This window comes from Chelonia mydas, chromosome 6 (genome assembly GCF_015237465.2).
Source record: "Chelonia mydas isolate rCheMyd1 chromosome 6, rCheMyd1.pri.v2, whole genome shotgun sequence".
In the NCBI taxonomy this organism is placed as follows: domain Eukaryota; kingdom Metazoa; phylum Chordata; order Testudines; family Cheloniidae; genus Chelonia; species Chelonia mydas.
Genome location: NC_051246.2, coordinates 26,550,269 through 26,563,723, shown reverse-complemented (window position 1 = coordinate 26,563,723; position 13,455 = coordinate 26,550,269). Strand labels below are relative to the sequence as shown.

The 13,455-nt window shown below is 40.2% G+C and overlaps 1 protein-coding gene across 1 annotated transcript in view; it reads right to left on the bottom strand.

The window, feature by feature from the left end:
* Nucleotides 1–799: 799 nt before the first annotated feature.
* MUC5AC (mucin 5AC, oligomeric mucus/gel-forming) overlaps nt 800–13,455 on the bottom strand; it is a 55,824-nt gene continuing 43,168 nt past the window's right edge. The window contains exons 35-49 of the mRNA XM_043549057.1: nt 12,675–12,858; nt 12,043–12,253; nt 11,092–11,270; nt 10,275–10,344; nt 9,850–9,950; nt 8,864–8,898; nt 7,907–8,084; nt 7,033–7,137; nt 6,797–6,837; nt 6,235–6,357; nt 6,031–6,129; nt 4,492–4,620; nt 3,608–3,665; nt 2,932–3,037; nt 800–2,224 (exon numbers count right to left, since the gene is read on the bottom strand). Coding sequence (XP_043404992.1) covers nt 1,975–2,224; nt 2,932–3,037; nt 3,608–3,665; nt 4,492–4,620; nt 6,031–6,129; nt 6,235–6,357; nt 6,797–6,837; nt 7,033–7,137; nt 7,907–8,084; nt 8,864–8,898; nt 9,850–9,950; nt 10,275–10,344; nt 11,092–11,270; nt 12,043–12,253; nt 12,675–12,858 — 1,869 coding nt within the window. The 3' untranslated portion in view covers nt 800–1,974. The remainder of the gene's footprint in view (nt 2,225–2,931; nt 3,038–3,607; nt 3,666–4,491; nt 4,621–6,030; nt 6,130–6,234; nt 6,358–6,796; nt 6,838–7,032; nt 7,138–7,906; nt 8,085–8,863; nt 8,899–9,849; nt 9,951–10,274; nt 10,345–11,091; nt 11,271–12,042; nt 12,254–12,674; nt 12,859–13,455) is intronic.

Genomic DNA, 13,455 nt, shown 5'->3' with positions numbered 1-13,455 from the left:
AGAGATGGACTAGAAGAGCAGCTCAGGGGCTAAGCCTGAGGAAACTCATAGAATCATAGAAATGCAGAGCTGGAAGGGCCTTCAAGAGGTCATCTAGTGCAGTCTCCTGCACTGAGACAGGATCAAGTGTGCCTAGACCATCCCTGACCAGTGTTTGTCTGACCTGTTCTTATAAACTTCCAGTGACGGGATTCCACAGCTTCCGTTGGTCACCTGTTCCAGTACTTAACTATCCTATCATGAGGCACAGTTACTATGGTGCTCCCTCTGTTAGACTGCCCAGGGACTAACTTAGAGACTACTCATTATCTTTCATTGTGACTGTATAAAGTGTTGACCCTAGTGCAACAATTCTCGAATTGTGGTACATGAAATACTGGTGTTGCACAGGCTGCAGTCAGGTAATATGCAGGTTGGTTTCAAGTGTAGTGTCAGAATAATATCCATTAAAATTACAAAGGTGGCAAGGTCAGTTTGTTGGCGTTTTAGATATGGTACATTAGGCCTTAAAGTCTGAGAACAGGTGGCATTTGAAACAATTTCCATTCTGCCAGTCCTAGAAAAGAATCGTCTGTTACTTACAAAAAGTGTGTGTGTTTATTGCACCAAGGGCTAGAGTCTCTACACAAAGCACACTTCTAAATCTCGAATCAGGACTGGGCTGCCACTACAAACAGTGACATCCTAAACTGGGGCTGATTAGAAACCGTCACAGTAGAGGGGGAAGCAAATATTATGTTGGGCAAACAAACTGCTTGTGAAGGATTCAGCAAAATGAAAAAAGCAGACCACACAAAAGTTGCAAAATGCTAAAAGTTTATTAATCATCATAACTTTTTTCTTCTTAGGAAACAAACAAAATAGAAAAAGAAAACATCCCACAACCAGATACCCACTAACGCTAGAAAATGGGGGCAACATTAATTGTGGAAGAAATGGTCCAGTACACTTATTTTTCCCAGAAACAAAATAAATAGCAATGATACAACATTTTAAAAAAATCTCAGCTTCCTAGGAAAGAATTTATATTACTATTATTATTACTTTTGTTTACAAAAATCCTTCATCTACCCCTTTTGGCAAAAAATATATTTCTTATGTAAACAGTTAACCAAAAACAAATAATACAAACATCCAAATTTTCATTCATTTACTATGCTGATGATCTCATGTAAACATAGGATAGTCTGCAGCAGCCTTGTATGATAGGGTTTCTTTCTTCCTTCCTTTCTTTCCTACAACACCACAAAACCCCCCAGTATCTTTAAAGTTTGAGAAGATGCAGTTACTATAACCTAAACTCTCTTTAATGCTAAAACAACAAACAAGCAAACAAACAAAAAGGTAGGAAGGTGAGAGCGATAGTCTGTGTTTTTCCTGGACTTGAATTGTTGACACTGCCTAACTGAACTGGAATCAAAGGGGATTTTAAAAGTTGTCTAATTCAATGCAATGATTAGTCAGTGTCAGGTGGGTGTGGGACACACTGTAATGACTGTGACTAGTGAAAAATTATTAATGACGCAGTGATGTTTGGCTGCTTGGCCTTGGGCAGTCAGTATCAGAATCACCACAGGGAAAATTTCAAGCCAAAAAGAGACTATAGTTTACTTCAAGGACTTCCTAAAAGTGCCGTGGAAATAGAGTATAGTTCCACCCACCCCACCCTACTGAAGGAAAAGCTGTCAGTCATATAGCATCGCCGAGAAAAAACAAACCTCAAGATTTCCTAATGCTGCAACTCTCAAGTTAAAAGAAGACACTCAAAGCAATGAGACCCATTGATAATGGAAGCTGAAATAATTAGGAAACAGAAATTTCTAGGCTGTATACAGGAATTTCATCCATATGTCCAAGATTCTAGCTGCTTTGGATACTTGTTTATTATTAGGGGAAAAAAAGTGAAAAGATTTATTTCAGTCTATATTCTACTCTTCCTGGTTTTGGTTCATTTTTCTGGTTCTGCTCCTGGTTCTAGGACTGCTCTTGTTGCGGCTGGATCTGTTCCTGTTGTTGCTCTTCTTGCTCCTGCTGCTGTGCTGGAGTGGTGGGAGGGGTTTGGGGGATGCACTCTGTGCCCGCACAATCGCACTGCTCCACGTGGATGTATGAGTAATCAGTGGTGCTTCCATCAGGGCAGCTCAGGGTCACCTGTCTTTTGCTGGTCTTGACCTCCTGACAACACTTGCACGTGTGCTGCATCACATTCGCCTCAGGGGAATACCTGATTGGCCACAAAACAAAGCCAACAAGAAAGAAAGATTTAGAAATACTGCTGCAAAATCAACAACAAAATACATCCTCATTGCTACGTATCACCAAATACGGTGCCTCTTTGTTGGAAGCAATCGGCTTGACATTATTACTGTGACAATACTGTGGTGAAATATAATTTCAGTGAGACTATTTGCGGAAGAAGTTAGTGCTGCATGGAAGAGTGGCAGAATCTTACCCTACATTAATACTGTGCATTATCAACCAAAAATCTCAAAGTGCTTTACAAAGGTGGCTAAATATTATTATGTACATTATACAGATGGAGAAACTGAGGCACAGAGGGGCTAAATGACTGAGCCAAGGTCACACATTGTCAGTGCACAAATGATGTCCAGGATGAGACTAGCAACCCCATTTTTAAATGGGCAAGAGTTCAAGTCAGGGTGTCAGAGGTTAAAGCCATTTGTCGCTGTACCACCGAGCTTCCATCTAGTAAAAACGGATGGATCTTAAGGTAATTAACATCTTGTAACATAGCAGGTATCAGAAATCCAACTCAACGCAGCAGAAACAAACACCTGCTTGTTGGGTGGATATTGGATGCATTAAAAATGCATAATTTGCTCCCTGCCACCAATATAATGAATGAATGCCAGGAGGGCACAGGGACAATCATACGCAAGGAGAGTGAGTAATGAGCTTGTAGCCACTTACATTGAAGAAGTATCACAGTTGCCTTCGCAGTATGTTAGTTCAACGGGCACAGAAGAGTGGCATTCATTGTGACTGATGACAGTGGTAGTATTATACAGTCTACAAACTGGAGTAATACAGGCAAAATAATTGAAAATATGTTTGTTTACCATATGCAGTTATTGATAGAAAACAGAGAGGTGGAGCTGACGTCATGTGTTCACCTGGTTTAATTACATATGGTGAAACGGATCCCTGTCCCTTAAGCACCGGTGCATGGCCCAGACGAAATGTTGCCACTGGCACCTCTTAAATGCACGGCCGGCTACCATGATTGGTGTGTCATTCTATCCTTCGAAGAGAACGTGTCCAGGTATGCTGGAGCGTGAGCATGGCCCTGCCCCTTCCCCCTAATGGCTAGCATTTAGCAGTAGGGAGGGAGAAGCTCATACTATACGTTTTCAAAGGAGCTGTACTGTGTGCTGGGAATGTTCTTTTCCCAGCCACTCCCTATTCCCCTCTCTTGCCCCAGCAGAAGGCAAAGTGCCCGAACGTATTCTACACAGGCATAATGCCTCAGATCACATCAGCTCAGCCAATATATGTGTGCACCTGGCACCCATTGTGACTAATATGCTCCAAAGCACTATTTAGACCATGTATTTTGTCTTTGCGCCACAGAATTAGCATGACTTACTTTTTTGGCTTGGTGAGCATATTTTGCAGCAGCCATCGTCACTTAGCTTGATATCAGCCTGGAATGCAGAAATAGGGGGAAATGATTCAGAATTGGAGTGTACGTACCAACCTGGGGGCTTTCCCTGCTTCCCAAGTTTCCTTGGTGCCAGCAAGAGATCTGCATTGAGATAGATGCTGATTCGAAGCAGGGCTGGGGGAGCTTGATGGTATTCCAGTGAGGGGCCACTTCTGCATCAGTAACAGGCATTAAGTGGCGCTCATTTTCTCTTTCTACTCTCCGAGTTAAGCATTCTAATGTCGTATATACTAACCCAACTTTTAAATACTGCATGCTGCAGATACATGAAATTCGGAGTGACTGAAGTTAGTGTGTTGCAAATAAGGGATTAAACCAGCATTGGTCACACAGTTAATAAAATACTGACCTTCCACCTATGCGGTCCTGGTTCCAGTCCATCCCAAAATCTTGACTGAGTTGGATGGCTTTATTTCAATCAATTCCCCTTCAAAATAATGTACTCTCCTTCACCTTACTTAGTCTCATTGGGTGGCATTTTCAAAAGCACCTAAGTGACTTAGGAGTACACGGCCAATTAACTTTCAATGGAACTTGTGCTCCTGTATCACTTCGCACTTTTGAAAATCCCACTCCTTTTTGTGTGTTCTGTTCTCTACTCCGTGCTCTGTAATCCAGTGCAGCACGTCACTGTGGCTCAAGTCAAATTCAGAGGGACCATATTTGAAAAGGCTATAATTAGAATTGCATCCCACATAATACTGGGGTCCAGGTATAATCTTTGGACACAGTGGTCCTGCTGTTTTTGCCTATCCTTCCCCAAGCAACAAACGTGAGAATTAGAGGAACATTTAAGTAGTACTTACCGGGTCGCAGTTTTCTGGGTACATGGTTCCACAGACTTTCCTTACAGTGACAGGGATAAACTGATCCTCAATTTGTTCACATATATAGGAGGTACAGTTATCACCGGGCTTGTGCCAGTCTTTTCCAGCCTGTAAGTAACATTTGTAAAAAATGAATAGAAATCTATGCAGTGTGTCTTGAAACAACGCTTTCTGTTCATACTATCTACGGCAGTGTGATTATTGTGCAAAAAGCAAATTTTACAGCCCTTGAGGGCTAAATCAGGGGAGTTCCTGTTGAGGGCTTTTGTCATGTTAGCAGCATAGCTACTGCTGTGTAAATAATAAAGCCCAGTTCATTAAAAGTGTGAGGAGACGATAATTCTACCTTTACACTTTCAAAATCATTTTAATAATGGGTTCGCCTGCCCCCTGTTCAACTACCGCTGATTTACAGCCAAGCCATAATTGTGCAGTAAGAATTAGCGATACCAAGAAACCTGTGGTGAGTGTATAGGTTGGCTTGGAAGGGAGACAAACTGGCTGTGGAGAGTCTCTTTGTTTCATCATCCGTCATGGTCCTCAAGTTGTATTAAAAGTGTATATACTTGTGAACCCGGTGCTGGAGATGTGTTTGTCCGTAATGACCTGTCATGCCCATTGTAAAGATATCTTGAGAAAATACACAGTGGGGCAAACCCTAATACTGTTCAAGACAGTGAATTGGAATTAATTTGCAAACTGGATACAATTAACTTAGGCTTGAATAGAGACTGGGAGTGGATGGGTCATTACACAAAGTAAAACTATTTCCCCCTGTTTATTCCCCCCACTGCTCCTCAGATGTTCTTGTCAACTGCTGGAAATGACCCACCTTGATTATCACTACAAAAGGTTCCCCCCCACCCTCTACGCCCCGCTCTCCTGCTGGTAATAGCTCACCTTACCTGATCACTCTCGTTACAGTGTGTATGGTAACACCCATTGTTTCATGTTCTCTCTGTATATAAATCTCCCCACTGTATTTTCCACTGAATGCATCCGATGCAGTGAGCTGTAGCTCACGAAAGCTTATGCTCAAATAAATTGGTTAGTCTCTAAGGTGCCACAAGTCCTCCTTTTCTTTTTGCAGATACAGACTAACACGGCTGCTACGCTGAAACCAAAGATTTCCAGTGACTTCACTGACACCAGGATTTGTCCCAGAAATATTATAAAGCTTCCAAGTGTGATTGGCCACTTGCAGCCAGATTCTGCCCTCTGATACCTGAGAGTGATTCCCATTGAGAGCAATGAGTGCTGTGTTTTCATACCGAGGGCAAAGCCCGGCCCAGTATTTTCATCTACATTGCTTTTAACATTGAATTCTGAAAGCTATCGTTACTATTGCAGTAGCTCCTAGAAGCCTCAATCAGAATGGAAGCCCCATTGTGCTGGGGACTGGCCAAGCACGGAGTGAGGTCTAACATGAGAGACGACCCAGTGAGCGACTGATAAACACAAGGACAGAAGGGGAAGGAAGGAGAATGGAGTTCACAAAACCTTAAAAGCAGTAGTTACCTGAAGCACATGGACTGTATTATCCTCCAACTTCAGTACACAAGCCTCCTGTACACACTCACCACAGCACTGTCCAGATTTCATCTTATATGTATAGCCCTGTTTATAAAGGAATAAAAAAGGAATTGCACTGAGTCAAGGATGCTCACTTCCTCTCAGGCAGGTTTTTAAATTGTGTGTGATGGGACAAAAATCGGCACTCACCACTGGGCACTCTGTGTCACATGGAATGGGCTGGCAGTCAACAATGTTTCTCTGACTGTCTGGCTCTACTTCAGCAGAGCAGGTGCAGTTTTCACAGGTACCTTTTGGAATGACAGCTCCAGGCTAAACAAAGTCAAAGGAGGAGTATTAATAGTCACTAAAAATAAACTGCTTCATGTACAGATCTCACAGATTGGAAATACTGTGCTAAATTCTTTAACCACACTGGAAAATTTGACCCACTTTATTTAACCAGAGTCCCAGTGTTGATGATAGGAGTACCTTATTTTTCTTGGGGCAAATTCCTTATGCTTATGCAGAGGGTGATGGAATGTTGTTTTTTTGATGAAGTAATGGACAATGTTTAACTCAGCCTTTGTGCAAAGAATATACATTTCAGGCCCCTGCTAGGATTCTGAAACAATTTTTGTTCTATTACATTGTTGTGGTTATTTGTTATTTCTGTAGCACCCAGGAGCCCCAGTCATGGGCCAGGACCCCGTTGTGTTAGGCGCTGCAAACTAGTAAGTTTTGTGTTAGAGTAAGTAACATATGAACATACCATGTAGAAAGTTCCATTGGTTACACAGCCTGGTATTAGCTCTGTAAGGGGAAAAAACAACACAGTGTGATGCAAATATAATTTTTTAAAAGAAGCAGAAAGACACGAAAATCTATCAGTCATTTTGTTGACAAGATACAACAGAATGTAACTTCTTTACACTGTGCTGCTCAGACTGCTTTCTTTAACATCTTGACAGGTGTGGATGATTCACAAAAGAAGAGCTTAATACTTACTACATGTGAAGATAGTACAACAATTTCCATTTAATACTTCTGGGATTAACTCGTATCCTGGTTGACAGCTGGCCACTGATTCAGGGCACTTGCTAGTGTCACATCCTATGTAATGTAAGACAGAAAACAAGGAGTTCAACATAGTTAAGTACAGAAGATTCTGTACTGTATGAACAAGAACTTCTGAAGTTTCCTCAATGGGCACCATAGTTCTGCGAGCAAGCATGAGGATGGGATTAGAAGAACCTCTGTAAAGCCTCATTTAAAGTTAATGAGCTTTATTCTTACCCTTAATTCTTAAAACAAGAAGTTTAATGTTCTGGCTCAGAAGAGTGGATTAGTGGAAATTTCTCTCTCCAGTCAGAGACAAGTTTGAAAGGGAAAATTTATAGGGATGGAGAATCTGGTGACTTTTGGGAATTCATAAAACTTCTACTGCAGTATGTAAAAGTTCTAGAGATTTTGTGAAATAGCTTAGAACTTTTGGTGATAGTGGGGTTTTTTTTGGTGGGATGAGGTGATATTAGAGAGATTTTGTTGCTGGTGGTATTATTTACTTATTAGGGATGGTACAGTTTGTTTTCTTCCAACAGTTAAAATAATTGGAAATTTCAAATGACTTTTTGGTAGGCATGCTTTCCCTGTGTTGGTGAAATACTTTTTTCTCTCTCTCGGAAATGAAATGTATTTCTTTTAAAAGGTGCTCTCTTCAGACATCTTGTAAATGCTATGCAAAAGGTGTGGGAGTCATGAGGGGACAAGTGGGCACTATATGAAGAAAGTAAAGTACAAATTAAATGTTGAAAAGATGTCTCAGAAGTTCCCCACAATATATACAGTATTTTCCACATGGAAGAGCTGAGAGGATTCTTACGGCATTCAGTCTGGACACAGCATGGGTCTTCTTGTGTCAGTGACTGCACAGGTACAAACCCTGGGTCATCACAAGAGACTGGTGGGAGTGGTTTACACTGTTGTTTTGTACACTGCACTATGAGAGTGTCCTTGTCACAAACACAGTTCTGGCAATTGCTTTTCCACTGGTCTCCAGGCTGTTAAAAAAAATGGTTTAGAACTGAGTCAGACTATTTGCACGAGTTAGCTTGTTCAGGGCTAAAGCTATGCATAGCTGCATCAGCATCATTCATGTTTATGTCATTTCTAGACTAATCTTTATCGGGGAACCTCAAACTCTGAAAATCCTTAGAAGAGGACCCCATATGTTACTGAAAGGATCTGAGCATGACCACCTTTCCTTGCATAAATCTGTTAATTCCTAGAAATTGTGGGAAAGATACAAGAAATACAATTGAAAGAGCATAGGGAACACCCATGTGTGCTCTGAATGCATAACAAAATTCTCATATCAGGTACGGCATTATATGTCAGGTTATAAAATGGGTCTTGTAGAAATTAGATGGAATTAAAGAATTGGGACTGCAAAGTTTGCTAGCTATAACTAATTTTTCCTCCATCCAGCCCTTCATTTCTAATAAACTTTGCATGCCAAATTCCAGAAAATAAGGGAAACCAATATGCTGGTCCTCTAGGACTGCTGTTTGTCCTCCTTGTATTTTTAGAATGTAATGCAAAGATTAGAAATGGACGAACCCATTATCTATAATTTAGTCACTCATAAAATTACACAGGGTTCCAGAATTCAGACACTTGCATATTTTTTCTACAATTTAAAAGGGACACGTATTTTCCAAAAATAAATATTCCTCAAAATCTGTTAAAATGTTTGTCAAACCCCATGTTCATAAACCCCGAAATGTTCCTTGGGCTCACCAATCTATATTTGGTAAAACATACTGATTGCAATACTCACTAATTTGGGCAGTCCATCTGGTCCTATACAGATACCTGAAAAAAATGAAAGGATAGATATTAACATTAGTGCTACTGAGGTGATGTGAAATAAATGTGATAAGGTTGGGTCAGGCGACTGCAGCCAGAAAAAGCCTGCAGATAAATCCTAGAAGAAGAGGGCTGACAGATTCATTCAAACATTGATGCAATTCTTCAGAGATGAAAGGTGGGCAAATTTTCAGATAAATATGGAAAACAACACATCAGATATACCTTTTTGTCAGTTTGAATGTTTCACAGGTTCATAATACACTGAGGACACACTTTAAAATTAAAAGAACCAATAAGATGGGAGCAGGGAAGATGGTAGAACAAATATAATGTATTCGTTTTTCACTTCAGAATACAATGGCTGTAATTAAGGTCATATAAGTGAAATGAATTCTGAGCCCAGTTATCAGTGCACATTTAGCCACACCATAAAATGACCAAACTGGCAATTATGATGATCAGTCTGTGCTGAGAAGAGGCGGAGCACTGTAGAAGGAGTGCTACAGGGCAGGGTTGAGATGCTTTGGCAGAGTGGTATATGGGAATCTTGCATGGGCCATAGCAGTAGCAGGTCTGGAATTAGCAAGCATTATTAATTTCTTGCTTTCATAAGCAATATTCACCATATTCAGCATTCTTTATAAAACTGTCAAGGGCCCAATCCAACACCCATTGAAATCAGTGGAAAGCCTCCCATTCATTTCACTGGACATTGGATCAAGTCTTAGATAAACAACAACAATGCTTATCTCTTATAAAGAATTTTCCATCAGGAGATCTCAGCATGCTTCACAAAGGAGGATAACTATTATTATTCCCAATTTGCAGATGGGGAGACTAAAGAACTGGAGAGACTTGCCCAGCATCAGTGGCGGAGATGGGATTTGAACTCAGGCCTTCTGACTCCCAGTCCAGAGCCGTATCTACCCCTAAAGTAAAAAACATCATACTTACGACAGTGAGGGACACAAACACCGCTGTTTTCATTGAAGAGAAACTGTCCTTCAGGGCAGAAACATCCTTCAGTTAGGCCAGTGCCATTGTGTTGAATAGCCCTAGAGCGGAAAGAGGCATATTTTAGAGTACAGTTCTCTCACAGTTAAACAGCCAAGTGCAATCTGTGCAGGAAGTCACAGCATTTAGATGATGGATACATGTGAAGAGGGAAAATTATTCAGTACTTTTAAGAAGCAATAGGAATTACAGGTTACATTCTTCATTAATTACTAGATCTGGCTGAATAATGATACATTTTATTAATGAAAAATGCCAAAATTCACCAGATGAATTATTCACTGTGGATAATAAAGGATCCTAAGTGACAAAAATCCATAAGGACACATTGAACTAAATGGTTTGCTTGTATGTTCTTTCCATACCTTGAATCACAGGTAGCAGGATTAAGAGGCCCACATGGCTTATATACTTTGTCCACTGGACATTTATATGCTGTATGGGAAGGGGAAAATATAACACAGTTAAAAAGCTGAGAGATTGCATTTCAGTTTGGGTTATATTTTGTCAAAAGAGGTCCCATGTATCTAAGGTCCCAGGTTTTTAAGTGGTCTTTCCAACCCCCTGCCCCCACCTCCCTCCCACATTCATTCTGCGTTTCTGTCAATAGAGCACTCAGTGAAACGGTGAGTAATGATCCGGAGCTAGATTGAGTTGGGATGTAAGAATTTTAGTTTATCCCTTCATTTTGTATCATCATTTTCCACCAGTAACTTTCCAATCCTCTCTTCCCCTCTCTGAAATCTCATGTTCTCTCCTGTAACGAGTAAGCGGGTGCTACAATGAAGCGAAGTAGTAGCTTACCTTTCGCAAAACACAGCTGGCTAGATTCTTAGTCTCAGTGTTACCTGTGTAAATCCACAATAGCTTCAATTGCTTCACTGAAGCTACACTGGATTTACATTGGTCTGAGATGAGAATGTGACCTTTACAGTATCACCTCTGTGATGCTCCATGCTGACTACCATTTGCGAATTAGGTATCCAAAATTTGTTCCAAATCTGGATCATCTGAATTAATGTTGCCATATTCTATCCACTAAACCACTGAGACAGACCTGCTCATGTTTTTATAGAGATATTAAATACATTGAGTAAGTGTGAGATGCAGGACCAACTTACTGAACAAGCCTCTAGTTACTATTTCATTAACACATGTATTTGTTAATGCTGCAGTACTTACGGCATTTGCCTTTGGTCTCTCCTCTCCAGTCAATACAAACACCTCTTGTGGCACACAGAGTGGCATATATCTCCAAGCTGGAACACTGCATGGATGTATTGGTCATGAAACATGCATCAAAGACACAGCCCTTGTAAAAATCTTGTGGTGGTATCACCTTGTGGCATTCTTCAAAGACTCTTTAAACACAATAGAGAAGAAAAAAGTTTCATTTCCCACCATTGCTATACAAAATCTGTTCTTGTCAAAGAGGAACATCATAGTGTGAGCATACTGTCCTTCTCCTTTGAGATGAGTTTCTGACTGAAATTTAACTCAGCTTTGTTTTAAAAGTGGGCACAAACGTGGAAGAAAGACTCCAGAATGGAAAGGCTGAGAAGTCTGAAACCATCATGTAGAATATTTTTTATGTACAATATACACACATTTTAGATTTTTTTACACGGAAAGGCGTCTGTCTTTCTGTCTACGTTTTCATAAACCAGACTCATCGGCATCTTACAAATGTAAAGTGATGTTACTATTCGAAAAATATAACTTGGTGTGGATAGATGTGCCATGGAAGGCATGTGGGGGATAGATGATTTTGTGGTTAAAGCACATAACTGCAAGTCAGAAGATTTGGGTTTTATTACTTGCCAGGCCCCTGACTTGCTGACATTCTCTATACCCTCTCCTCAGAGACCTGTGGAATCATCATGGAGATCTCCTTGGGGTAAACAAGTATGTGGTTTCCACTTGCAGAGGACTTCTATTGTATTTGCCCCCCTCTGCAGCTGTCACACAGCTGTTTGGCCTTCAGACGTGTGCATAAGGCCACCCTAGATTTGGCCCTATATTTGTTGATAAGGGCTTGATGGGGATCTAGTTCTTATCTCCATCATTTTATAGGATTTTTGGATACTTTTGCTTAGTTAAGGAAGAGTAAAATAATTCATTTTTTTATCTTACTCGCTCAAAATTATCTTGCAAAGAGCAGAAGGGGGACAGCTGGGAGCTGGAGTTGGGGTGCTGGGTCTTGGTGTTGGTGGTGTTGGTGTTCCTACACAGTATCGCTTCTTGCCATCGTCAACCTTCCAATAGGGAGCCATTTGGGTACAAGAAGGAATGATCTTACCACTTGGCAAGCGGCAGTCATCTGATTTAATGTTTGTGCATGTACCTGGAAGACCAAACATAACCAGATCAGAAGGGTGTGAGCCACTGACAAAGTGCATAACACATTACGTTAATATCAAATTCAAAACTGGTATACATAGTGAATGGATCAAACTCCTTGTAAGTTTAGATTGCTTGATACTCAAAGTGCATCATTTCTTTTGAGTTTACTTAATAATTGTTTATGTAAGTTAAAATGATAAGACAAAAATCAGGTCATTGAAATATTAAGCATTTGAACCTATTTGTTAGAAGCAGATAGAAGTGACATAAAAAAGTAACAATGGATGAGATCCAAATTCTCCCTAAATCCATTTACTTTACTTTTGAGGAATTTCAGTCTATGGTAAGCTTGAATAACTATCTGGCTCAGGGAATAAACATAGGGAGAGTGAGAAGAGGAGGATTAAATGCATCTGTCTTACCACACTGTCCTTCAGTGTTATTGCCAAATTTGCTGAATGGGAGTTTCACTGAGAAGATCAACCCACTGAAGATGATGGTAGCTCCAATCTCAGGTATTTCAACAACCATGTTGATGCCAAGCATGGAAACAGAAATGCCATCTTTCTGGAAGCCTGGTTTGACAATCATTTTATTGAAGATAATCTGCATATGGGGTTAAAAATTATGTCATTGCAGGAGTCTCTTTTGTTAGACACATATTTTAAAATAATTTGTTTACTAATATTTATAATCATGTCATTTTATGCTATCATATCCCATGTTCCTCATATCCCACACCAGGATTTTATAATAATAACTCATATTGGTTTTTTTCCTTTCTTGTGCTGATTTACACTCCCCGAGTGACTTAGTTGTGGGACTAATTATCAGAGTGGTCCTGTTCAATTAGCACTGTTATGCAATTAGTCATACTCCATGTGGGCAGGCTCTATGCTAATACACATTATTTTAAGGCCAAATATAAAGAGTGAAAATATCATTTGCGTCTTTTTGTAGGCATTTTTCCTTACAGAAAATGACTAGGCTATCATTTTTTAAGCTGCAGCAAGATTCATGCCATTATTCTGTTATAACCCTGTCATTATTGTATAATCATAATGGACTAAACCATGAGGGGTGTCTAGCTCAGGGAGAGCCCCTGGAACTCATATTGAAATATACATTTTACCCATCATTTTTATATGATGACTTGTTTCCTCTTGAAATTAAGCTGTTACTCACATTTGCCACATACAAATT